The following is a 26,272-nucleotide window of genomic DNA, read 5'->3' on the forward strand; positions in this document are numbered from 1 at the left end:
TCCCTTCACTCACAGGCATCAAACCTGACGGACGCGACCCCTTGCAGGAGTTGAGAATGCTCCTTCTCAGGGGGTTCCTCCCATCGACACTGAAATTGAGTGTTAATGTTTATTATTTCATGAAAGGACATTCATGACAATTTATAAACATCATCCAGAATCCCACCACTCCAACCTGTTTTGGTTTACTCTGTTTTTTCCAGGTCTCTTCAATGTGAATACATAACATCGTGTGGTTGAAAGCATAGCCTGGATCCAGGCTCAATTCCTTTTCTGAGTGAAATGGTTCGATATTGTCTCATCCACGATAGCATCATCGTAGCACCGTAGTTTACTGGAGTTACTTGAATTTTAGGTTGTTTCCAGTTTTTCACTATCCCTGTGCTGAATTAAACAGCATTGTCCTTTACAACCTTTCTTTCTTGTGGATTACTCTCACTGTTCTACCGACTTCTCAGGAGTGGAATTCCTGGGCTGAAGAGCATGGTGCCTTTCTTTGGCTCTTCATCCTTGAGTCAGATGGGTTGTATCAATGTAGGTACTAACTAAGCCCGTTTTCCCGTGTTCCTGTGCCTTCTAGGTCACGGAGGAGACAAGCCTCGTCCTGCAGACCCTCGGATACACGTGCACCTGTCGAGGAATAATCAACGTGAAAGGAAAGGGGGACCTGAAGACGTACTTTGTAAACACAGAAATGTCAAGGTCCCTTTCCCAGAGCAATGTGGCATCCTGAAGAGTCACCTTCATTTTGGCAAGAAGACTGTATTTTCAGGAAGGTATCACACACTTTCTGACTGCAACTTCTGTCCCTTGTTTTCGATGTGCGTGCTCTGTCTGTCCTATGGAGCCTCTGCAGACTCGTTCCCGTGACCCAGTGGCATACCGTTTGGTGTCTGACGTGTGCCCAGATCGTTCTGCCACTTGCACTGTGCTTGCTCCTAAGCAAAAGGGAAAAGGAGCGTGCGTGATAGAAGAAAAGCATTGAGAGAACTAACAAAGAGGAGAGAGGTGAAACACACACACATTCTTAAGGCAATAAAACTAGGGGGTGTATATTATCTTCTGGTGCATGTTCTTTTCTGGAAAATACGGTAGCTCGCCAACCGCATCTGCTCGTCTGATATTCAAACACACAGTATTCGTGAATAAGTTGATTCTGTCCCTCACATGGAGTCTGTGCTCACCCATTGTCTCATTGCCAGTGGTGTCCAAGGGCCCCCGTTGGGACCCACGGCTCTCGTCCCTCTGCTCCATGTGTCTCATGCCAGCAGCACGTTGCCGTCCGTCACCAGAGTGAGTCTTCACAGCCTAGGACCAGTTTTGTACCAAACTCGTCTGATGTTTTGATGCCATTTGTCTTTTGTAAAGTTAATTCATTAAAAGTTTTATGTACTTTGATTTACAGCGCCTGCATCTTTCATTTTCCTGTCTTCTTTCTTCTGTGGTTTGCTCCAGAATTAAAGTGTGTTTTCCATCCATTCTCCCTTTTGACACAGTTGTTTCGGAAAGAGCTCTCCAGAAGTCAATGTTGAAATGTAATTCAGATTAGGAGACAGTGTGTGACGCAGATAATTGGTGACTCAGCTCCCTGGAAAGCAGGCAAGCATGTTGAATGTATCTAGTGGTCTGCTTTTAATTTGGGCGTCTCTAGAGAATGCTTTCAGGGAAAAATACTTTCATAGTAAAAAGATTCTCTGCGAGCAACAGTGCCCCCTCCGTCCACTACGCTCCTGTCTACAGGAATGTTTTGCTAGACCTGACAGAAATAGACTGTAAAAGAATAATGTGGAACCAGCTATGCAAATCAGTCTCACAGTAGCGTGAACTAACTGAGAGAAGTACTAAGTCCCACAAACTGCCTGTGAAGTCTGAGAAGGCTAAAGAAGACACACAGCCAACGTTCATGCACTTTTAAAGACAGAAGACCTTGAAGAATTTGTCCTTGTAAATCCGATACAAGTTGTTTGGTACTTATAACATAAAGAAATCATACTTTGCCAAATAGTGAAAAGTAGAGCAATCATGTGTAATCTAATGTTTAAAAGCAAAACTGCAAATTGTAGCCCAGTTGGTCAAACTTGTTTTCTTTTTATAGCTCGTGGCAGGCATCTGTAAGAGGTAGAGGACCCAGATGATCTCTTAGGAAGCCTTTTATTCGTGGAACTCGAACTTGAAGCACAAGTTCCTGGTTTGATTCCTGGCTCTGATTTTTTACCAGCTGTGTAACTTTGAACACATCTCTTAGTCCCGCTTAGGAGCAGTTTCCTTATTGGCAACTCATGGAATCGCTAGTGATTAAACGAGGCAATGACTGTGAGAGAGCCTGGCAGGGCCTGCACATTCACAGCACGGGCACAGCTGCTGTGCCAGGACTGTGACTCATTCCCAGTAAAAGGCACTTATCGAAGCTGATAACCGTCCTTTATCACTGAAGTGTGAGTAGAGCATGACTTATTTAGTATTCGGCCTCGGTGGGGAATTTTTTGATCCTGTAATCACAACTCAGCATTGGCCTTAACATCCCTAGATCTCCAAAAACCGTGGTTGAAGCAAAGGCTTTTCTCTTTCCTCTAATCGAAATCTGGACTAGGATGTCGTAGCATTTCTATGAGCTCAAACTGGCCATGGTGTAGAATGTGTAAGGATGAGCAGCAGGTGTGCCTCGTGGGTTCCTCCTCTGTTACATCCTGCTACACTCATCCACAGGTCTCCTTGGGTAACCTACCCTGAGTGAACACCCCCAGCTGGCTGGTCCACCAAGTTCTCGTAAACAGAGTCCCTCTCATACCCCCATGAGGTGCACTGAACTTGGGTTTGTGCTAAAAAGAACTCAAAAGGAGAATTGTGCTCTCCCAAAGCCGTATCACCAGTCTTACCAAACAATAGGCTTTTAAAAGCATTCAGAGTCATTGTCAGAATCCACTGTGGGAAGCTCTGTGTGCACCTGGGCCCTTCTAGGTGTGGTCCCATAGCAGCAGCCTTAGCATCCCCTGGGAACTTGTCAGAAATGCAAATTCTCAGGCCCCAACCTGAAGGAGGACCCTGAATCTGAGATCCCCGGGGCGGGGGCCCAGCACAATTGCTATTTAGTGAGCAGGTTCTCCAGGTGATTCTGATCCCTGATCAAGCTTGAGCCCTCCCTCCCTCCCCAATGTTTTTGCAAATGAGGAAACTGGGGCAGAGTCATTCAGGCACACGTGTTCAGAGTTCCACAGTTGATTAGCAGTTGAGGCCAGGCTAGAATGGAAAACTGCCTGTTCCCTGAATCTAGAAGAGCACTACTCCTGCTCAAAGCTCCTTAAAGCTCTGGGCAGCTGAAAGCATCCCTGTGAGCAAAAATGCCAGGCAGAAAACTAGCAGTGCATCGCTCATCAGCCCAGGTCCCAGTGCCGCTGGTTTCAAGAAAAAAATCTCTTCCCAGTGCTCCCCTTAAAGTCTTACAGGAAGCTTCTCATGGAAATTGCCTCCAGTCCAGTTACCTAAAAACCCCAGTGCTTTACGTATCTGTTTAGAAGTGTCTAAGTTTTGTCATCAATCCACGATGTTATTCTTCCTTCCCAACTCACTGTGCTCCTAAAGGCAGCAACCATTCATCTTTCCCTTGCTCTGAATACATTGAATGACCAGGTAACATCATCAGGCCGGGTGCAGTGGCTCACGCCTGTAACCCCAATATTTTGGGAGGCCGAGGAGAGAGGATCACTTAAGCCCAGGAGTCTGAGACCAGCCTAGGCAACATAGTGAGACCCCACCTCTACAAAAAAAAAAAAAAAAAAAAAAGAAAATTAGCTGGGCATGGTGGCACGTGCCTGTAGTCCCAGCTACCTGGGAGGCTGACGTGGAAGGATCACTTGAGTCCAGGAAGTCTAGAATGCCGTGAGCCTTGATTATACCACTGCATTTCAGCCTGGGTGACAGAGCGAGACTCTGTCTCACAAAAAAAAAAAGAGAAAAGAAAAAGAAACACAATTGCCCAGTGATGAAAATTTATAAACCAAAACAATCCATTAATATAAGAATATATTATCTTATGTGTGATGAGTTTAACAAGCATTCATGCATTGGCTTTAAATGATAAACATTGGGATACCAAGAGAAATACACTTAATTTCCTCTTACAAATGTGAGAGCTTTTGAAATCCTGGCCAATTACAGCCCTGCCTTTTGAAAGTCAGTATGTAGTAGAAGGTAAAGGGAGTAAGGTCTGACTTAAAGTAAATGAAAATAATTTAGTTTGACATTAATTTATTACAGTCACTTACAGATGCCTTGTCTTTGTTGAAATCAAGTCTGAATAATGAATAATTTATAAATATTTCTATAACCCAAACTTTATATATTTTCTATTATGTTACTATAAATATGGTATAATGCACCCAAAGGCATTCGAAATAAACTACTGCCATTTGTTTGAAATAAATAAAAGACACCTACACTGAAAAATTGTTTTCAAAAAAATAAAGAAATATTTAGGAGTCACTCAACCTTGAAATTGCCGGCAATTCAGTGTCATTTATTTTTAGAGAATCCTCTTTGCATATTCAAAAGAATAAAACCAGTGATGGAGCAATCAGCATTGAAATTAATTAGGCCACCTGCCCATTCACTGATAAACTGTGGGAATTTAATCATGGTAGATGAGAGATGATTTCTTCCAAGGGGTCCATTCATTAAAAACGTAGCTGATACCTTAACACTTGGGTAAGTTTCCAATTATCCCCAGAGTAAATATTTCCAACTTAGGTTAAAAGCGACTGCTTCCAAAAAGAAGACTGTTTAAAGTCAAGTCATTGCTGTGAAGACGGGGCACTGGGTGGGGCACACACTGGGTGCCTGTACGTGCACTCCTGCAGCTCATTGCCTCCCACATGAATTCTAGGTTTGGAAATTCCACTTTAAAGATGAGGAAATGTCTGCTCCTATAGATGATATGACTTGCCCTAGAACACAAATCTAGAAAGTGCAGCAGCCAGAATTTTACCCAAGTTTGTCGAACACCGAAATCTAGTCTCTTCCCACGACTGGCCCTCTCTCCCTGAGCGGTAACAGTGAGCACTGCTGGCCACCAGGGCCACCCATCCTTACTAGGGCTCCTGGTCCCAACTGCACTAAATTCTGTTATTTGTGGCTCAGACCTCTGGAAAAACAAAAATGGAGTTTCTAGAGTTCAGTTGTGCCAAAAGACAATTGTCATTATATCTCCTTTTGGAGAAGGGAATATGGCAGGGTTGCTTGTGTTACCAGGCAGCAGGAGTTCCCATACCTCTTCGGAAAAGTAACTGCCCCTCACTCCTGTGACTGCCTCCCCAAAGAATCCTAGCAAATGTAGAGAGCCGATGACAAAAACCAACCCAACCATTACCAAGGGGGAACAAAGTTCATTTTATGCAGGTGCTCACAGTGAATCGGTCTCCAGTATCATTTGATCAAAAATAATTCCAGCTGAAAATCATCACACCAGAGACTCTTCACAGGTACTGAAGGTGTTTTTGGTCAGGCTCCTAACCACAGCAACCTGAGGGAAGCTGCTGACGTTCACGTGTCCCACTGTAGAGATGCAACACAGGCATAGCCAAGCTCCTAGGTGTCATGGGAAGGGGAAAGAGGGCTCCACATGCCACCTTCTTGCTGTGCAACCTTGCCAGCCCACAGGGTATCGCGACATGCCCTGTGGACCACAGGGATGCTTCACGCTGGAGCAATGTGCCCAAAGCCCGGTGCCTTGAGGCTGGGAATGTCGTTCTTCCTATAGAAGTCAGCCTTCACGTGGTTGACGCGGCCGAAGTCCCGGTTTAGGGGTTCAATGGGCTGATTGATGCGCTTCCCATAGACAGAAGACGTCAACACTCCAACCGGCCTCTCCTGTTCCTGGTGAAAGTTATCAAAGCACATAGTCAGCACCACTGCATTTGCCAGCACAGCTCACCCGTACATCCATCAGCCTGGTCCTGGGAGCTTTACCTGCCCGGGTCCCACCACAGTAGACCAAGAGGGGACCTCCACGCTGAAGCCAGCGGCCTCACAGGGAAGTAGCCTATGGCAGGGAACTGTTGAATTTGCTAGAAAGCTGGCTGGTGTATTCAATGGACATGCTGGGAAACTGTGCTGGACCATTTGCTCTACCTGTCTGTCTCTGTGCTCTTCCTGGTCATTTACCCGCCCCTGCTGCTGCTGGTCCCTTCCCACCACCCAGATCCTGGCTCAGATGTCCAGGTCCTCCCTGACCCCACCCCTCCCCAGCTCCCTGCTCATCCCTCTCACCTTCCCCCTCTCCCATCCTCACGTGGCTTCGTCTTCCCACACACCACTCAGCACCACCTAGAATTTGCTCGTCATTCCTTTTTTTCTTCTCTTTCTTTTTTTCTTTTTCTTTTCTTTTTTTGTTCTTTTTTTTTTTGAGAGGGAGTCCTGCTCTTGTCGCCCAGGCTGGAGTGCAATGGTGCGATCTCGGCTCACTGCAACCTCTGCCTCCCGGGTTCAAGCCATTCTCCTGCCTCAGCCCCCCAAGTAGCTGGGATTACAAGCGTGCACAACCATGCCCGGCTAATTTTTATATTTTTAGTAGAGCCGGGGTTTCCCCATGTTGGCCAGGCTAGTCTCGAGCTCCTGACCTCAGGTGATCCGCCCACCTTGGCCTCCCAAAGTGCTGGGATTACAGACTTGAGCCACCACACCCAGCCCATGATTTCTTTGCCTTTACTTTTTCTCTCTTCCTTCGGGAATGGCAGCTCTGAGAGGATGGAGCTTTTTTCTGAAAAACTATGTGCCACAGTTTTCTCCTGAGAAAAACACTAACTTTGCATCAACTTACAAGGCACCACATGTGCTGCTTATGGTGGCTTCGTAACTAAACTTGGAAGAAATGTTCTCGTGTGCACAATTTGAGCTCTGCAAGACCAGCTTTTCTGGAAAAATTATGAAAGTCTGGACTCAGCGGTTAAGCAGAGACTTGTTTTATCTGTTGAAGGGAACGTCTTAGCTTTGCTGTCCTTAAATTTTTAAATTCTAAAGAACCAAACAACAATATCAAGAAAAATACACAATGACATGACTGAATACAAGGAACTATAAGAGTATCTTAGCCTTAGCTTCTTGGCACAAAAAGATAGAGGAGAGCTGCATCAAGAAGATTACATAAAGCAACTGAGGACAATATTAAATATATATGTGTATGTGCGCATATACACACACATGCATGTACATGCCTATGCACACACATGTACAAGCATACAATATACACATATATGCATGATATATATACATATATTCATACATATACACACATAATATATACACATCCACATACATATGCACGTATGCACGCATCTATACACACATTTACACACATTCACAAGCAGACACACACACATGTACACACATATACACACATATATATACACACACATACACATGCATATACACACACATGCACATGTATATACACACAGGTACACATGCACACACATAAACATGTACAATATATACAAATATACATATCTGTATATACATATACACACATATATACACACACGTACACACATGTATGCCTATATACATGCATACACATAGACACAGTCATGTGCCATATGACATTTTACTCAATGATAAATCGCATATATGATGATAGCCCCATAAGGTTATACTATTAAGTTGGTGCAAAAGTAATTGCTGTGTTTGCCATGAAAATGGCAAAATCTAATACAACTAAAAAATTCCTATCACCTAATGATGTCATAACTGTTGTCATGTCGTAGCACATCACATTCCTCATGCGTTTGGAGGATGCTGGTGAAAATAAACCTACTGGGCTGCCAGTCATATAAAATATAACACATACAATTATGTATAGCTCACAGTACTTGACAATAATAATAAATGACTATGTTACTGGTTTCTGTATTTATTATACTTTTTATTGCTATTTTAAGAGTGTACTCCTTCTACTTATTTTTAAAAGTTAACTGTAAAACAACCTCAAGCAGGTTCTTTAGGAGGTATTCCAGAGGAGACATTGGTAGCCTAGGAGATGACAGCTCCATGTGTGTTGCGTGTCATTGCCTTCGAAGACCTTCCAGTGGGACGAGATGTGGAGGTGGAAGGCAGTGATATTGACGATCCTGACCCTGTGTAGGCCTAGGTTAAGGTGTGTGTTTGTGTCTTAGTTTTTAACCAAAAACTTTAAAAGCTTAAAAAAATTAAAAATAGACACCTTATAAAGATCTAAAGAAAATATTTTTGTACAGCTGTACAATGTGTTTGTGTTTTAAGCTAAGTGTTACTTTATAAAAGAGTCCAAGTTTTTAAAATTAAAAAGTTTATAAGGTTAAAAAGTAACAGTAAGCTAAGGTTAATGTATTATTGAAGAAAAATATTTAAAATAAATGTAGCGTAGCCAAAGTGCACAGTGCTTACAAAGTCTACGGTGGTGCACAGTCATGCCCTAGGCCTTCACGTTCACTCACCACTCACTGACTCACCCAGAGCAGCTTCCAGTCCTGCAAGCTTCATTCATGGTAAGTGCCCACACGAGTGTATCATTTTTTATTTTTATACCATATTTTTACGGTACCTTTTTATGTTTAGATACAAAAACACTTACCATTGTGTTATAATCATTCACAATATTTTCTACTATAACACGCTGTACAGATTGGTGGCCTAGGAGAAACAAGCTGTACCTATATGGCCTAGGTGTGGAGTAGGCTATGCTATCTAGGCTTGTGTTAAGTATACTCTGATGTTCACTCAATGACAAAATCGCCTAGCAATGAATTTCTCAGAATGAATCCCTGTTGTTAAGCAATGCATGACTGTACATACACTCCCCACCACACACACACACACACACACACGTGTGCACACACACACGTACAAGCATACCTCAGAGATATTGCAAGTTTGGTTCTAAACCATGGCAATAAATATCACTATTAAGTGAGTCATACAAATGTTTTGGTTTTCCAGTGCATATACAAGTCACGTTTACACTATACTATAGTATACTAAGTGTGCAATAGCATTATGTCTGAAAAATGTATAGATCTTAATTTGTAAATACTTTATTGTTAAAAAATGCTGACACAGAGATAGAAAGTGGATACACGCTGTTGGAAAAATGGGACCAATAGACTTACTTGACATAAGGTTGCCACAAACTTTCAATGTGTAAAAAAATACAGTCTCTATGAAGCCCAATAAAGTGAAGTGTAATACAACTAGATATGCCTGTATAAAGTTTTGTTAATCTGCTGACAACTTGTTAACATTCTGTCTTAATATTACCTCTTCATTAACATGAAGTCTCAGGCTTTTTGCATGTTCTCTGTCATCTCGGTGCAACTTCTGATCATAATCTAGTCGCCTCTTAAAAACACAGTCATAGAGGGAAATAATTCCAGTCTAGGAAAAGAGAAAGAAAGCCGTGGGTTAATGTGAAGGCTGGGTCATTGAGGCCTGATGGAGCACGGACGCCAGTTCTTTCCCAAGGGAGGCTGGAGGTGCATGTGGTGAGTATGTGACAGGAAAGGTCACCTCACCAAGCAGAACCGGCTGTGATGTGGAGCAGGGAGAAGCCCAGCCCTCACCAGCAAGAGAAGGTTGTTAAGAGGCCCAGGATGAAGTAGGGACATTTTCATGGCACTTCTCAACTTTCTCCTCCCTTGTTGAGACAGGTGGTTCCCCAAGCTCTCTTGCTGTCTGACTCCATTGCTAGAGCTCAAACTTTAAAATAAAAATTTGTCTTAGTCCATTCAGGCTGCTATAACAAAATAACATACAGACTGGGTGACCTCTAAGCAACAGCAGTGTATTTCTCACACTCCTGGAGGCTGCGAGGTCCAAGTTCAAGGCCCTGTGAGACTGGGCGTCAGGTGAGGGCCCTATTTATGATTCACAGATGGTGTCTTCTCCCTGTAGCCTCACATGCTGGAAAGGCAAACAAGCCTCCTCAAGCTTCTTTTATAGGGACACTAATTCCATGTGTGAGAACTCTACCCTCAGGCCTAATCCCCTCCCAAAGGCCCCGCCTCCCAATACCACCACATTGCAGGTGAGGCTTCAACATATGAATCTGGGGAGACACATTCAGACCATAGCAAAAGCACATCTCTAAGGTTATACATGTGTGTACTTTTCCTTCATTTCTACTTGTCTTGTCTTCTCAAATTTTCTATAATAAGCTTGAGCTTCTTTGAAAAACAAACAATACCTACATACTAGGATAATGAAACTTAACAGAAGTCATCTTTTAAGTCACTAGTGCAGGAGCCAAGGGCAGACGTCTTCTTTGCCTTCTGAAGGTTGCCTGAAAATCAACTGACAGAAGGGAGACTAAAAGAAGAAAGGGTATACACATTTTTATGAATGTGCATGGGGGACATCTCAGGGTGATTACCCCACCACACCATGGGCTACAGATGCTTGCACAGCCTTCTTCAAATGAGAAAGGAAGATGGAGAAATGTGGATGATTTGAGGGAGGTAGTAGGTTATTTTTAGTGGGATACAACGGTCTGGGAGAAAGTCTGTTGGGCCAACAGAGCAGACGATGGTCTGCGACAAAAGTCTGTCCAGGTGTCTTAGCAGACTTCAACCTGTCTTCCCATGACGTGAGTGCAGTTAATAAAAACTCAGGGAAGGTACAGGGGTCATTGTCTTCTTCTTTGGTGAGTCCAGACTTTAGGCAAATAAGTGAACTTTAGAGATCAACTTCATCAAGTGCTTTGGGAGAGACAAACAATTGAGAGACAGGAGCCAGGGCCGGGGGTAGGGGTGGTCAGAGAGACGGTGAGCCTTCTTTTCTTGAGGCCAGAGTGTCAGAGTGCCATATTTTGGTGTATTGGTTCTTGAACTCTAACACTAGCCAAGAGTCAGGCTGTCTGTGTGCAAACCCCTCTCTTGAAAGATAAAAGTATTTTTTCTTTAATCATATGTGATAAGTGTGACACTTGGTAATCCATAAATATATGAATACATATATATAATATACACGTATATATCATATGTATGTAATTTACATATACACACCACTCTGATGTATTAGAAAATGACCCATTAACAAAGCTATCATCTGTATTATCTCCATTTTATCATCCCAACTTTTTCTGAATACAAAAGAATATCTTCCTTGTTCGGTATCTAGTAAAAGAAAAAAGAACGCCTGTGTTAGCTGGTCTTTAATCTTCACCTTGTCATGCCATTCGTTATTCCAGCTGCCTTAAATTTTCCAGCAGCAAACTCAGACATGTCTCCATGGGATTTGGGAGCATTAGGTCTCTAGCTTATGCTTGGTTGGTTTTGTTTGGTTTGGTTTTTTTTCCCCATTAGTGATGCTAGAATGATTCCCTCCAACAGGAGGATACAGAGGTGGAAGTAGGCACTGAAAAGGATGCAAGACTTCTATATAGTATGTTGGAAAACACGTAATGCCCACTCACAGTGACTGCAGGAACTCGGCACTTTAGCCAGTAATAGGAATAACTAGATCTTAACGTAGCTTTGGCCAGTCCTTAGCAAATCATTCACAGATCATCTGTCATGTGCAATATGCTGTGCTCCTGCTGAGGGAATTTAGAAGATAACTCAGACATGGCTACTGTCCTTACTCAACGAGCCATCTAGTAAGGAAACAACATGGTCTTTAAGAATTATTACTTTAAGATTCGTAGGAATTCCAACAGCAACATGTGTAAGGTGCCTGGCCAGCCACTGCAGGGAACCTGGTATGTCTTAGTTCAGAATTACTCTAGTCGGCTTGAAGGAGGAAAGCAACCTCCAACCAGGAGCTGTGGCTTCTGCCTCTGTGCCTCTGCGGGTCATTTTATGGGTTACCAGACACAAGCATCTCTTATCATTGTCTTCACTCTCACTCAACTTCTGGATGTGTTCACGTCAAACCATCCTGGCCCTCATGTCTCCTGACGGCAACCTACCATATAGCTATGTACCCACAGGATTTTTTAAAAGCCTGAATCAATGGAGAATTGATAAGCCATTCAACATTTAGTATTGTGACAATTGGCTAGTTATTTGGGCCTTCACATCACACTATAGCCAAAAGTAAATTCTGGAGGATAAGAAAAATGAAAAAGAAAATCCATTCGAAAACTCATACACATGAAAACAATAGGTAAAATGTCAAAAATATCAATCATTTTGACTACCTACAAATTAGACATTTGCTTATCAAATAAAATGAAAACTTTAAAAAACTATTTTAAGACATGATAGAGAGATCTCAGTATCTTTAACATCCATAACATAGGCAGCTGCTGGTGCAGAAACTAATCTGCTGCTGGCCTGCAAGGCTAAGCAATTCTTTTTGGGATGGGCCACCTAGTAACACACATGAAGCCCAAGTACAGCACACACACTCTGCAAGGATGAGGGAGGATAAATTCTCCAGAGTATCCAGACCTTTCCTTTGAGATTCAGAGCCGCTGGCCGGCCAATAGCTTGAACTCCATCACCCTCATGCCACCACACATACACCCAATCTTCTAAGGGATTCAATATTAGCCAGGCTCTTGCTCATCATCTAGGTGTTCTGTTGCCTCTGGAATCCCTCCTGACCTGGCTGACCCTGTTCCACGGGTTTTGGGGAGAATAGCTGCAGTGTACAACATGAAGACCTAGTCTCTAGAACTGAACCCCTGGAAGAAAGCTACACCCATGGCCAGGAGGCCCTCTCTCCTCCTGCACCCTGAGAACCTTGGGGCAAAGTGGAGGTGACTGATGGTCCTTCAAACCCTATAATGCTCCCTGCATGTGGGCAGCCACCCTCACCCAGTGTAGTAGTCTGTTCTCATACTGCTAATAAAGACATACCCAAGACTGGGCAATTTACAAAAGAAAGAGGTTTAATGGGCTTACAGTTCCATGTGTCTAGGGAGGCTTCACACTCATGGCAGAAGGTGAAAGGCACTTCTTACATGGCAGCAGCCAGAGAGAGAGCTTGTGCAGGGAAACTCCCCTTTTTAAAACCGTCAGATCTCATGAGACTCATTCACTATCACAAGAACAGTGCAGGAAAGATCCACCCCCATAATTCAATCACCTCCTACTGGGTTCCTCCCACAACACATGGGAATTGCGGGAGTTACAATTCAAGATGAGATTTGGATGGTGACACAGCCAAACCATATCACCCAGATCTGAGAGACAGCCCTCCAGAGTGGGTGTCACGAACAGCAGGGAAAACAGATCTTCCAGGAACTGCCTGGTCTTGTATTTTCTTCTGCACAGTGCCTGTAATCAGGTCCAACCCTCCTGAACTGAGTGAGCCCCCACTGGGGTGCTTGGATTATCCTGGGAGAAAAACTCTGAAGAAGAAAGGACTTCAGAATAGAATGAGAATGCAATTACTATTATCAGAATGAGAAAGGATATGTTCATTCATTTTGTTCCCTATATTGAAGAAGCCCAGTGTAATATGCAACTTTACAGAGAAAATGCCTGTTTCTTTCATTCTAATCAGGTCTCCTAAAACACTATAAAAGTTACCACTATGAGCAACCATGCTTGCCTCACAATCCCTGGATTAGTTGCCAACAGTCTTCTACGTCTTAGTGTTTACTAGGAATCTCACTGCTTGTGGGTATGGAGTGATCAGAATCTTAGGAAGCTTATTTTTGTGCAGATTTTGCATATTCAGAACTTTCCAGAGTACAAGTGCATTTTTCTATCATTGAAAAATAACGACCAAAAAAAAAAAAAAATCATCAGCAGGCAGGCAGCCTCACTTCGAAATGTGACTATCCATTTTCAATAACTAATCAAACTGAAAATCTGTCGTTTCCCTGGATTTTAATTATTAATCTTTCTTTTTTTATTTTATTCCCGTATGGCTTGAAGCAAAATGATACTAATAAAAACCAATTGGGATTTAAATGCTAATCACAAGACACAGCTTCTGAAATTACTGAAATTTTGCCATCAAAATTCCTCAAGGAATTGTCTCTATTTCACAGATGATGTTCCTTTAAAAAAAAAAAAAAAAGCAAAAGAGAAAATATCCATTTTTTACCTTGTGATCTCTCCCTTTGTGTTTTGAATATTGTTAAAACGTAGCATAACCTTAGCCTGGTCATGGTACCTGATCACCTACCCTCAGTTTACCTCACAATAACCTCCACCCCGATCCTGAAAAATTGCTCTGGTCCACAGACCTGGGCAGATGATGTGGGTAGAGTGGAGGTCTCCAGTTTTCAACCTCCACAGCACATTAGGCCTACCATTGTGTGAGACACTATGCCAGGCTCCAGGACAGAAATGGGGAGTCCCTACCTTAAAGAGACCACAGACTGAGAAAAGAAATCAACCCATTAGTTATGAACCACAGAAAAATACAAATGGAATAAGAGAGGCCTGCACAAAGTAGAGTAGCAGGAAAGAATGAATGATGGGCAATTGCTTGGGCCAGGGGGAGGAAGTGCAGGTGACTGAAGGTGAGACGGGAGACTGCACCACACTGCTGTGGTTAGAACCACTGCCGAACAACCTCACTGGACGTGATCAGCTGACTTATGTCCTCCAAGCATTCACATGTTGAAGTCCTAACCCCCAGGAACTCTGAATGTGACCTTATTTGGAATAAGGTAATTGAGGATATAATTAATTAAGATGAGGTCATACTGGAGTAGGGTAGACCCCCAAGCTAATATGACTGGTGTCCTTATTGAAAGGAGAAATTTGGACATGGACATGCACCGAGGGAAGATGATGTGAAGACACATTGGGAGAAGATGGCCATCAACAAGCCAAGGAGAGAGGCCTGGAACAGAGCCTTCCCTCACAGCCCCTAGAAAGAACCAATCCTGCTGAATTGCAACAAAGCAAAAACTGACATATAGTATCTAATTAAACTTCAGAGCGCTGCACAGCAAAAGGAACTATGAACAGAATAAAGAGACAACCTACAGAAGGGGAGAAAATTTTTGTAAGCAGTGCATCTGACAAAGGTCTAATATCCAGCATCTACAAGAAACTTAAATTTACAAGAAAAAAAGAACACCCCATTAAAAATTGGGCAAAGGACATGAACAGACACTTCTCAAAAGACATACAAGTGGCCAAGAAACATATGAAAAAAAGCTCAACATCACTGATCATTAGAGAAATGCAAATCAAAACCACAATGAGATACTATCTCACACCAGTCAGAATGAATATTGAAAAGTCAAAAAACAACAGATGTTGGTGAGGTTGTAAAGAAAAAGGAATGCTTATACACCGTTGGTGGGAGTGTAAATGAATTCAACCACTGTGAAAGACAGTGTGGTGACTCCTCAAAGACCTAGAGGCAGAAATACCATTCAATCCAGCAATCCCATTACTGAGTATATACCCAAAGGAATAGAAATCATTGTATTATAAAGACACATGCACATGTATGTTCAATGCAGCACTACTCACAATAGCAAAGATATGGAGTCAACCTAAATGCCCATCAATGATAGACTAGATAAGTAAAATGTGGTACATATACATCATAGAATACTACGCAGCCATGAAAAGAAACAAGGTCATGTCCTTTGCAGGGACATGGATGGAGCTGGAGGCCATTATCCTTTAGCAAACTAACACAGGAACAGAAAACCAAGTCCCACATGTTCTCACTTATAAACGAGGGCTAAATGATAAAAACACAGGGACACAAGGGGGGCGGGCCATACACACTGGGGCCTGTCAGAGGATGGGAGGTGGGAGGAGGGAGAAGATCAGCAAGAATAGTTAATGGATGCTGGGCTTATTACCTGGATGATGGGATGATCTGTACAATCCATCAGGGCTTATGTTTACATATGTAACAAACCTGAATATCCTTCACAAATTAGAAGTTGGAAATTAGAAAAAAAAGTCCTGGTAACACTGTGATTTCAGGCTTCTAGCCTCCAAAACTAAAAGAGAAGAAATTTCTGTTGTTTTAAGCCACCAAGTCTGTGGTACATTGTATGGTAGCCCAGGCAAACACACTTGGCAGGAAGTAGCCATCATGTCCCATGACTCCTCCCAACCTGAGAAGCACTCTTACTCCCAGAAGTTGCACACACTCTCATACAAATAACTGGGGTAAGTTTTTGAGCAAACTGGGACCCTGGTCCTTTATTTTCTCCTCCCTTTCAGACTATTTAAAGCATTAATTCACTCTCCACCATAAGGTTAAACCAATAAGTTCTATAAGAAAGAAAAAAAAAAAAAAAAAAAAACAAGAGCAAAATATTAATACCTTTTGTCATGTAATTGTGGCAGGGGTAATGCCATATGCTCATCAAACATACTACCACTTCCAGAACAAGCAGAAGATGCATTTCCCAGTTTCCCTCACAATTAGGCTGGGGCCAGGAATGTGGGTGACTCCAATAAATTCTACTTCTAGTCCAGGTCCGTAAAAAACTCCCAGGCAGTCCTCCAAACCCTCTCCCCCAACTCACAGGCTAATAAATTCCGAGCATCCAATACATGACTCTAAAGTCCTAAAAACTCCTAGGCCCTAGTAATAGTGAAACCATTAAAAAGAAGGCACCTGGATTTCTAAGCAATTGCACTAAGAGCCTCCCCGGAGAAACATAAATGTTAGGCTATGAATGAGAAAAAAAAAAAAAAAAAAAAAAGCCTCTGTGATGTCATGGTTATTATGTTAAGCCCATTGGTGCACCTATGTTTAACAACCCACTTTCTGGAGGAAAAAAAAATCTGATTTGTAGTATTTGATGATTTCCGTGGTATAAATACTTCGATCGTGCTCAATTTTAGGCTACCAATTAAACGCAGAGCTTAGAAGAAATGCTAACAGTTGGCTTTTGTGAGTCATACACGCCAGCTCCAGCACATCGGGGGTTAAGACTCTTTGGGTTTAGGGTGTGTTTCCATAGCACATCCTAGCCCACCTTGTTTAATATGCTAATCAGCCTATGACTGGGCTACCTTACTTCCTGTCCTCAGAAGCCACAGCACTATGACCTCCTCATCTTGAGGCTTTCCGTCAGTTTGCTAGTTCAAGGATAAACGACCTACTTTTAAAACTGAAAACCCCCAAGGTGATCCAAAACAGTTTCCTTTGATTCATAAGGGCCTCAATTTACTTATAAATCCAGAGCATCTCCTTGGAGGTTTGGTATTGTGTGAAGCTTAATGAGGACATTTTCATTAATTTTAACAGCATTCAAAATTCTGTTTCTCAGAGGACTGTTGCTTGCGAAGGACACAATGTTAGGTTTTCTTGAAAAGACAATACTCAACTATTCTCTTTGGGGTTTTGTTTTTTCCTGGGGAAAAGATTCTGTGTCCTCTCTTGGTACGTTACTGTCACAAGTTTTAGAAATTCTTATAAATTTTCAAATAATCTGGATATTCTACCATTGGATTGAAGTCAAGATAATTCCTCCCTCTGATCTTGTGTCTGCGTCAAACTCTAAGAGTGTTCTGATTCAGAGAGTTCTACGTTCTATGTGCTCAACTTGTCACCAGTTGGAAATGCGGTGATTGTGGAGTCAACTGTCTTTCCTCTTCCACTGATACCAGCTCCCGACTCACCCCATCACCCCCAGCCCAGCAATTCACAACTCAGGAAGAAACAGCGATCCAAAGGGGCTGAAACTCGAATTCAATCTTATACGTTCCTCTTGGTCAAAGTTATTGGGAAAAATGTTGTCCTTTTCTTGTGTCATTTGCTTGTACCCCTTAAAAGGGGGTGATTTTGAAAAACTAAGATGTATTATTAAATGAAAAGGGCAAGCTGCAAACATATGTGTCCACATTTGTGTGATCTGTGTGTGAATATGTTCTTGTATAAAAAACATTAGATGCGTTTCACGACAAGCATGCACTCAATGAAAAGACACAGAGGACATGCTCACACAGGAGTTTTGATTCATCGGAACGTAGATTCCTCACTCTCGGTGTTTCATACCATGTGAAAGGTCTCCACGAGAACATGCCTGCCTCCCCTTTCACTCATTCCTCTCTCACCAATGAGTTTGCAAGGGAAACTGGGCCTTGGGCTCAGCCCCCTGACCAACCCCTTTTTAAGGAGCTACCTGCCCTGGAGGAAGATATTCAGCCCCATTCCCCCAAGCCCTGAGTTCTCCAAGGGCAGGTCACTGGATAGTGAAAATGCAACTGGAGAAATAGAGAAGAAACTATAACCCACTGCTACTGACGATACCAGAGGAGGAGAACGCGGACAGGGATAAGCAAAGCAGCTGACAATCCAAACTGAAACCCCTATTTAGTCTAAGAAGCTAATTTTGAAAATCGGCGACTTATCCCTTTGTTTTAAAAATTGGCTTTCCGATTATTCATTCCTCATTTATTCATGCAACAGGTATTTATGGAGTTCCAACTATGAGACGGGCACTCTTTTGATTGCTGAAGACATAGCTGTGATAAAGCTAAATCATTGCCCTCACAAAGCTCACATTTAGTGAGAGAAAACATGATAACTAAGCAAAATACTTAGCAGGTTAGATACTAATAGGCGAAAGGAGAAAAACAAGCAGGGAGAGGGAAAGAGGTATCCATGCAGAGAGGTCATAATTTCATTGAGCTAGTAAGAATTCTTTTGGAAAGGCATGTGAGCTTAAGAGTATGCTGGATAATGGAGAGTTGCCTAGATATTGACAGGCAGATCAGCAACAGAAATGAGTTCACCTTCCCTGCACAGTCCCCTTGGAGTGGCTGAGTGTGTGTGGTAAAAGTGCTTAGTTCCTAAGCAGACAGGCTCCACAGAGGGAGGACCTAGGGAGGCTCATATTGAGCACTGTCTGTATACTGTCAGGCCCTTCAGAGATTCCCCTTTGTGCCTCTGGACAGTTAACATGTGTATTAGTCCATTTTCGCACTGCTATAAAGAATTGCCTAAGACTGGGTAATTTATAAAGAAAAAAAGGTTTAATTGACTCACAGTTCTGCATGGCTGGGGAGGCCTCAGGAAACTTACAATCATGGCAGAAGGCAAAGGGGAAGCAAACACCTTCTTCACGTGGTGGCAGGAGAGAGAGAGAGAGCAAAGAGGTAAGTGCCACTTTTAAACCATCAGATCTCCTGAGGACTCACTCACTATCATGAGAACAGTAAGGAGGAAACTGCCCCCATGATCCAATCACCTCCCACCAGGTCCCTGCCTCAACACGTGGGGGTTACAATTGGAGATGAGATTTGGGAGCGGACTTATTACCATATCAACATGCATCTGTATAAGGTGCTTGGCCGCACTTGGCAAATGGAAATTCAGTGCTCAGGGAGCTAGAGTCCTTGACGTATAAAGAAACAGTCAGCTTCTTTTCCCAACATACACGGAGAAGAAAAGCCAGCTAACCCCACCAAGCCTAAGGTGGGGCCTTCACAGCAAAGCCTCACTCAAGACAGAGTTATCCACAAGCCCCCTCGGCATGAGGGAAAGCGGATTCTGAAACCAGTTATAATTTCTTTAAATGCAGCTCTTAGACTTTGAGGAATTTAATCCAAACCTTCATAAAATACCATTGTCCTTTGATTCTGCTTTTTCATTTCCACAGCAGAAATGCTGCACAAGGCAGAAGGAGAAACAAAGAATTGAAAAACACTGTTGAATGGAATCTGCTTTGCTGCCGCAGGAACCGTATTTTATGGGCAAAGCCTACGCTACTAGAACTCCCTAGGGAGCAGTACAGGAGCCGATCACATTTCTGCTGGCAGCTTTCGATGACAAATTTGTCTTACAATTCAGAGGCATTACTGAGGCTTTAAATAAGTGTGCAGCCTTCAGTGCATCCACTCTGTGGGCTCCCTGAAGTAAGCTGCTTCAGAGGATTAGAAGCCACAGACTGACACTCACATTTTGCCTTCACCTGTGTTAATTTCTGACAGCAAATGAGAGTCGGGGATATGAGGTTTGCCACCGGGACCCAGGACTTAGTGAAGAGCAGCTCTAATATCACTAACAAAAGCAAACAATAATAATAGCTGTACTTACATTGGGCTTACCATGTGCCGCTTTGCATTGATTAATTAAAGTCATTCATATAAGAGCTCTATGAAGTTGGCAACATTTGCCTCAAAGGTGGGTAGAGTGAAACAGTATGTGTTAATGTGGCAGGTCCACATGGCTGGTCAACACGGAGCCAACATTCTTACCCAGGATTACTCAGCCTGTGCTACCAACTAATCGGTATACACACTACTGTGTGTCACACAGAAATAAACTAAACAGAAAAGTCCCATCAGGCTGCTATAACAAAATGCCTATATACTGGGTGATTTATAAACAACATACGTTTATTTCTCAAGGTTCTCGAGGTTGGGCAGTCCAAGATCAAGGCACTAGCAGATTTGGTGTCTGGTGAGGGAGCATTTTCTGGTTGCTACATGGCACATTCTCATTGTGTCCTCACATGCTGGGAGCAGTGAGGGAGCTCTCTGGAGTCTCTTTAACAAGGGTGATAACACCATTCGTGAGGGCTCCACCTTCATGTCCTCATCACTTCGCAAAGGCCCGCCTCCTAATACTGTCATGTTGGGGGTTGTGATTTCAACGTATGTATTTGGGGGGAACACAAATATTCAGACCATAGCATTGGCTTAAGAACTAATTCCATACTGCTTTTACTGTTCAGCTTGATTAGGGCCTGAAATTATTCTTCTTCTTACTATTATCATCATCTTTTGGAGACAGATTCTCACTCTGTCACCCAGAGCGGAGTGCAGAGGTGCAGTCTCGGTTCCCTGCAACCTCGACCTCCCGGGCTCAAGTGATTCTCCTGCCTTAGCCTCCCAAGTAGCTGGGACTAGAGGCATGGGCCACCACACCTGGCTAATTTTTGTATTTTAAGTAAAGATGGGGTTTCACCACGCTGGCTGGGCTGCTCTTGATTGAACTCCTAATCTCAAGTGATCCACCCTCCTTGGCCTCCAAAAGTAGAGCCTGAAATTATTTACAGCAAATTTAGGTGTAACTGAGTTCTCTAGAAAACCTGTGATACAGAATTTACCCTCTTTATTCCAAATAATCTCCAGGTCAGAGAATCAGTTTCTTTGGTCCTGCAGGTCATTAAACCCCAGTTCATATCATCCTGAGGAGTGGATTCTTACCATTGATAGCTATTTGTCAAATGGGCTTCTAAATGCTTTTGTTATTCTTGTTGCTTTCAAGGCTATTTCAATTTAGATGTTAACATTTATGTTGCATCATTTTCTTTTGCATGGTACTAAAGGCCTCAGGACTTAAATTTGTTTGTGACCTCAGTTATCCAAACTGCATGGAAAAAAATTGTTTTTGCAAAAATCCACTTTGCATCAATTTGTTCTAAGTTCCATACCTACCTTCCAGAAGGCAGTGATACATTAGAGCAGGGGGTGGGAAACTTTTTCTGTAAAGGGCCAGGTAGCAACTGTTTTAGGCTTTGCAGGTCACACGGTCTCTGCCAAATCTACACAACTCTCTGGGGTAAACACAGACATGCAAACACATAGGTGTGAGACTGTGTTCTAGGAAAACTTTATTTATTAAAATAGGCAGCTGGCCAGACTTGGCCAAGGAGCCTCGGTTTACTGACCCCTGCATTAAAGGGACAGATTTCCGGCCCACTCCCAGCGGACCTCCTTCCAAGTGATGGAGTCCCAGTCACTTCACTCTTCAGGCATCTCTCTGCCCTTTGGTTAGTTGGGCCCCAGGAAGGTGGAGCTGTTTACTAGACTGGTAAATGTAAGAATGAGCTGTGCCTGCCAGGCTGTGTCACCACTTTTCCCCAGGCAGTGACTGGCCCACGGGGGATGGGGTTCTGCTCTTTCTCCTGGTGTCCCCATCTTATTTACAGGACCCCTCAAATGGCGTTACTGTCAATGTTTTTATTCTGTCCAACAGCCAGATGAATTTTATTTCCTTTCAACAAAACAGCATAGAACAAATTAACACAATAAGACTCCTTACTTTTCAGGCAGTTTATCTCATGCAGTGCATTACTGCTATGCATTAATCATAGTTGATTGGCAGTCACATGAGTATCGCATACTTAAAATGTAAAATTCAGTTAATAAGTGAAATTATGTACAAGTAACAGTTCTTTCAAAACATATTGCTCCCAGGAGGAAAACCAAATGAAGTCCCTGATGGCAATGAGATTGGGAACTTACCATTCCCTCGTGTTTCCCTCCCGTCTTAACATCCAGTGGATAGTCGAGCCTGGGAGAACAGGCAAACAGCGCTGCAGAGACAGATCTGATTACAAATGTCCCTTTCCCCCCCGTCCTTGCATATTGCTCAAAGCCAAGCAGAGAGGAGCTATCAGATACCAAAGATCCTCCTGGGAACAGGCTGAGGTTTATGGCTGCCATATTTGTCAGCCGGGGCTACACAAACTAAGTACCACGGATGAGGTGGCTGAACCAACAGAATTCATTGTCTCACAGTACTGGCACCAGAAGTATGCAATCAAGCAGTTGGCTGTGAAGGAATGTCCTGTTCCAGGCCTTTTCCTGAGGCTTGTAGGTGGCTGTTTTCTCCCTGTGTCCCTTTACATCATCCTCCCTGATATGGTTTGGCTGTGTCCCCACCCAAATCTCATCTTGAATTGTAGTTCCCATAATTCCCACATGTCCTCGGAGGGACCATCTGGAGATAATAGAATCATGGGGGCAGTTTCTCCCATCCTGTTCTCGTGATAGTGAGTGAGTTCTCACAGGACCTGACGGTTTTATCAGGGTCTTCCCTCTTCACTGGGCACTCATTCTTCTTGAGGCTGCCACGTGAAGAAGGACATATTTGCATCCCCTTCTGCCATGATTCTAAGTTTCCTGAGTCCCCCCCAGCCATGCTGAACTGTGAGTCAGTTAAACCTCTTTCCTTTATAAATTACCCAGTCTTGGGTTTGTCTTTATTAGCAGTGTGAGAAAGGACTAATACATGCAAGTCTGTATGTATCCAAATTTCCCATTTTCTCAAGGATACCAGTCATACTGGAATGGGGCTCATCCTAATGACCTCATTTTAATTTGATTATCTCTGTAAAAGTCTGTCTCCAAATAAGTTCACATTCTAAGGTACTGGGGATTAAGACTCCAAAACCTAAATTTCAAGGGGACACAATTCAACCCACAGCAGTTGTCTAAACTAGAAACACGCTTGCTTCTGTTGGTGAGGCTGTCCATGAGTGCTTATAGTTTATGGGTGGCACGCAGGCCAGTGTGTGCTAACCAATCAGAAGCGGAATTTATTTAGGGTCTAGGATTGTCGGGGTGGGACTGGGGGAGAGGAAGGATGCATTTTCTGGGAACACCTTATACACCATAAGGGAACAATCTCCTTCCCCCTAGACACCTGTCTATATCCCTCTCTAGCCACTCAAGCCACCAGGACAGCTAGAATTAGAAAGGCCTGTCTGAGGCTGAGGGTCCTCAATGAATGCTCGTTTTCAGTAATGACTCCCCTGCCTCTGCATCCTGAGCAAGACAAACTGGGCACATTTAGGAACAATGGTGAGAAGAGAGGAGTAGATGACCCTCAACTGACTTCGAATTTGCTCCTTTTCCTGCCTTTGGCCGCTGGTGGGAGATGCAGGGTGCCCAGTGGCCTTCGTAGACCCCCAGAGTCCATCCCAGGAAGTACACCGGCCAGTGTGGCCAGGACAGAAGAACAGAGGGACCACTCTCAGTCCAGCCCTCCCTGCAGGCGGTTCGCCAGCTATTCCTTCTGGTCTTCTGTTTGCAGGAGGGCAGAGGGTTTCCCGCTCCCTGGACCATCCAGGCCTAGTCCCGGTGGCAAGGCCATGTTTCCTTGTCACCCTGGGCCTGCCGCTGACAGGCCCCAGAGGGAGCCGCGATCAGCCCACTGGGCGGTCCTTGCTTCCTGCGACCCCCTCCAGACCCTGGGCAGAAAGAGCGCCCTGCTGTCCCGACAGAGCCACTGTGCTTTTCAGGGATCCTGACACCTAGTGGCCCCGCTCCCTTCTCCGAAGAGCACTGGGTCCAGCTGAGCATTCCCGCGACCTCCAGCCCCTGGTGGCAGCTGAGACACCCATTCGTGCACCCGGCTCCTCCCACATCCTCGTTCCCGGGGGGTTCAGCTGACACTGGTGGTCGCCTTAGCTGTACTCTTTGGGGTCCAGGCGCCTTGGCGGGAGCTCACCCTTCCTGTCCCCCCAGCTGACCCTGCCGCACCCCCTTCATCCCCGCACGCTCCCACCCAGCCCCCTCCACAGGCTGTCCAGCCCCGCCCCTCGGAACCCACCCCTGGTAGTGAAGCCCGGCCCCCAGGGTCCCTGCCCGAAGGCGCGCTCCTCCTCTAGGGCCCCTCCACGCTGTGAGCTCTGTCACCATCCCTAGCGGTGCAGCCCCTCCCAGGGACCCTCCTCGCTGTGAGCTCCTGCTCCTGTCCCGGGTGGCGCACCCCCCCCCCCCCGGCCCCCCCCCCCAAGGGGGAGCCCCGCCCCCAGGCCCCAGTCGCTAAGGTGAGCCCCGCCCCCAGGCCTCTTCCCCTAAGGTGAGCCCCACCCCCACGCCCTCTCCCCGAGGGAGAGCCCTGCCCCAAGACCCTTCTGCTGGGGTGATCCCCTCTCCCCCACCCCTCCGCGACCGGCCGCCCGCCTCTGCCCAGTCGCCCACCCTTCTCGCCTCCGTGCCCCGCCCGCGGTCCTCACCCGCGCCTGGCGGTAGTAGTAGCTGTGCTCTTTGGGGTCTAGGCGCCGCGGCGGGATGTAGCTGAAGGCGGACTGCGCCGAGACGGGCGGCGGCCTGGTCTTGCCCCGCAGCGTGGACGCGGTGGTCTCCTCCTCGTCGTCCTCCATGCCGCCCCCGTCCAGCGCCCCTGCCTTGGCCGCGGTCCGTCCCGCTCGCCCAGGGGCCCAGTCGGAGTCTGCCGGCCTCAGGTTGCTCAGCGCCTGCCTCCAGCCAGCGTCTGTGTTCAGCCGTTGCCTGGAAACCGCCGCCTGGCGACCCGGAGCGGCCCCGGAGCATTCCCGCTCCAGGGTGGGACGACCCTCCTCTCCTCCCTCCTGGCCCCTCGACTACATCCGGGGTCTCTCCTTCCTTCCGCCTCGGGAGGAGCCCGGCTGGGAAACGCCGCGGGGACCTCCCATTTCCAGCCTGCTCACCTTTCCCAGGCAGCAGTCCCTGCTTCACCCACTGACCACTCGTTCGCCTGACCATTAGTGACTGAGCACCTAGCGTGTGGTGTGTCAGGAGCTGGAGATCGAGCCTTGAACGGAGCAGGCCTTGTCTACAGGGAGCTTACAGTCGGCTGGAGGAGACAGATGAAAGACATGAAGAAGCCAAATGACTTGCTAAGGCCCCAGGCAGCGCTGTCCAGTAGAAACATGATGAGAGCCATGTGTGTCATTTCTTATTTGACTCAGTATGTCCAAAACGTTATCATTTCAACAAATGACACCAGCTGCCTTTCAAGCGCTCGGTGGCCACGTGTGGCTAGCAATTACGGTATTGGCCAGTGCAGGTGTAAAGCTGCATGAATTTACAGATTCTGGCAAACTCAGTTGCTGTGGACAGGGTTCTTGCAAATCCTTTGCCAATGTGGTTATGTTGGCCCTTGATCTGAATGCTGGGTCAATACCTGCGTTCCGTTTGTTGAAAATGTATTGAGCTGTATACTCGTGATTAGTGGGTGTATAGCCAAGAAAAGTTAAAAAAAAAAAAAAGTTACATGATGACCAAGGCTTGGGAAATGCTTTAGCCGGGGTGCCTGGGAAGGCCAGCCTCGCTGAGGAGGTGGTGTTTGAGATGAAGCATAGCAATAATGAAAAGCCAGTTCTGGGAGTCTGGAAATCCCTTCCAGGCTGACTTGGTCCTCTGAGGCAGAAGCAATCTTGTGTTTGAATGGCAGCAGGAAGTGGGGTGGGGTGGCCTCATGAAGCCAGAAACCGGTAGGAAGTGAAGGTGAACAGATAAGCAGGGCCCTGATGGAGAGGTCTTACAGACCATGGAAGGAGCAGTGCCCCGCCTTCTTCCCCACCCCTGCAACTAGGTAGGAATCTCTTGTCTGCCATTCTGTGATGCAGGCTGGTGGCTTAAGACGCCTCTCTCATTCCGAGGCACCTGGTGATTCACTCTGTAGAGGTCTCCAGAGTCCTAGAGATCCTTCTGGGCAGGATTTAAGACATCCTGGTGCCACCACGCTTTTTTTTTCTCTCTCTTTTTTTTTTTTAATCTCTCTCTCTATCGTGGGTCCCCATGAGCTTCCTGAGAAACCCATGTGCCTTCTTTTCCCGTTAACACATCTTTTTGCTCCATGAGCAGGCAGAACATGAGTCAGCCGTGAGTCAAGGGTCAGACACCTGCCCACCGTGTCT

General features: G+C 45.0%; 2 protein-coding genes across 3 annotated transcripts in view; one reads left to right on the top strand and one right to left on the bottom strand.

Annotated features, from left to right (window-relative positions):
* The window catches only part of ADCY2 (adenylate cyclase 2), a 423,616-nt gene extending 422,218 nt beyond the window's left edge, over positions 1 to 1,398 (top strand). Inside the window, exon 25 of the mRNA XM_023218241.3 lies at positions 581 to 1,398. Coding sequence (XP_023074009.1) covers positions 581 to 733 — 153 coding nt within the window. The 3' untranslated portion in view covers positions 734 to 1,398. The remainder of the gene's footprint in view (positions 1 to 580) is intronic.
* Positions 1,399 to 4,228: 2,830 nt separating this feature from the next.
* Positions 4,229 to 25,226, bottom strand: C4H5orf49 (chromosome 4 C5orf49 homolog). Of its 2 annotated transcripts, none has more exons than XM_023218247.2 (3): positions 24,608 to 25,226; positions 9,283 to 9,399; positions 4,229 to 5,868 (listed from the first exon to the last, which is right to left on the bottom strand). In XM_023218247.2, the coding sequence occupies exons 1-3, from the start codon at positions 24,752 to 24,754 to the stop codon at positions 5,689 to 5,691; spliced, it is 444 nt and encodes a 147-aa protein (XP_023074015.1). In that variant the 5' UTR covers positions 24,755 to 25,226; the 3' UTR covers positions 4,229 to 5,688. The 2 variants fall into 2 exon arrangements, with proteins under 2 accessions (XP_023074015.1, XP_023074016.1); XM_023218248.2 differs by having other exon boundaries at positions 5,242 to 5,862; positions 24,608 to 24,878.
* Between the last annotated feature and the right edge of the window lie 1,046 nt (positions 25,227 to 26,272).

Source organism: Piliocolobus tephrosceles, chromosome 4, assembly GCF_002776525.5.
Source record: "Piliocolobus tephrosceles isolate RC106 chromosome 4, ASM277652v3, whole genome shotgun sequence".
In the NCBI taxonomy this organism is placed as follows: domain Eukaryota; kingdom Metazoa; phylum Chordata; class Mammalia; order Primates; family Cercopithecidae; genus Piliocolobus; species Piliocolobus tephrosceles.

Bases quoted from the DNA above. Each gene is read 5' to 3' on its own strand.
- C4H5orf49 (XM_023218247.2), bottom strand. From the start codon at position 24,754: ATGGAGGACGACGAGGAGGAGACCACCGCGTCCACGCTGCGGGGCAAG. The intron at 9,400-24,607 runs GTGAGGACCGCG...CTCTTTTCCTAG, and splicing joins ACTACTACCGCCAGGCGCGG to ACTGGAATTATTTCCCTCTA. The intron at 5,869-9,282 runs GTAATATTAAGA...AACTTTCACCAG, and splicing joins GACTTCATGTTAATGAAGAG to GAACAGGAGAGGCCGGTTGG.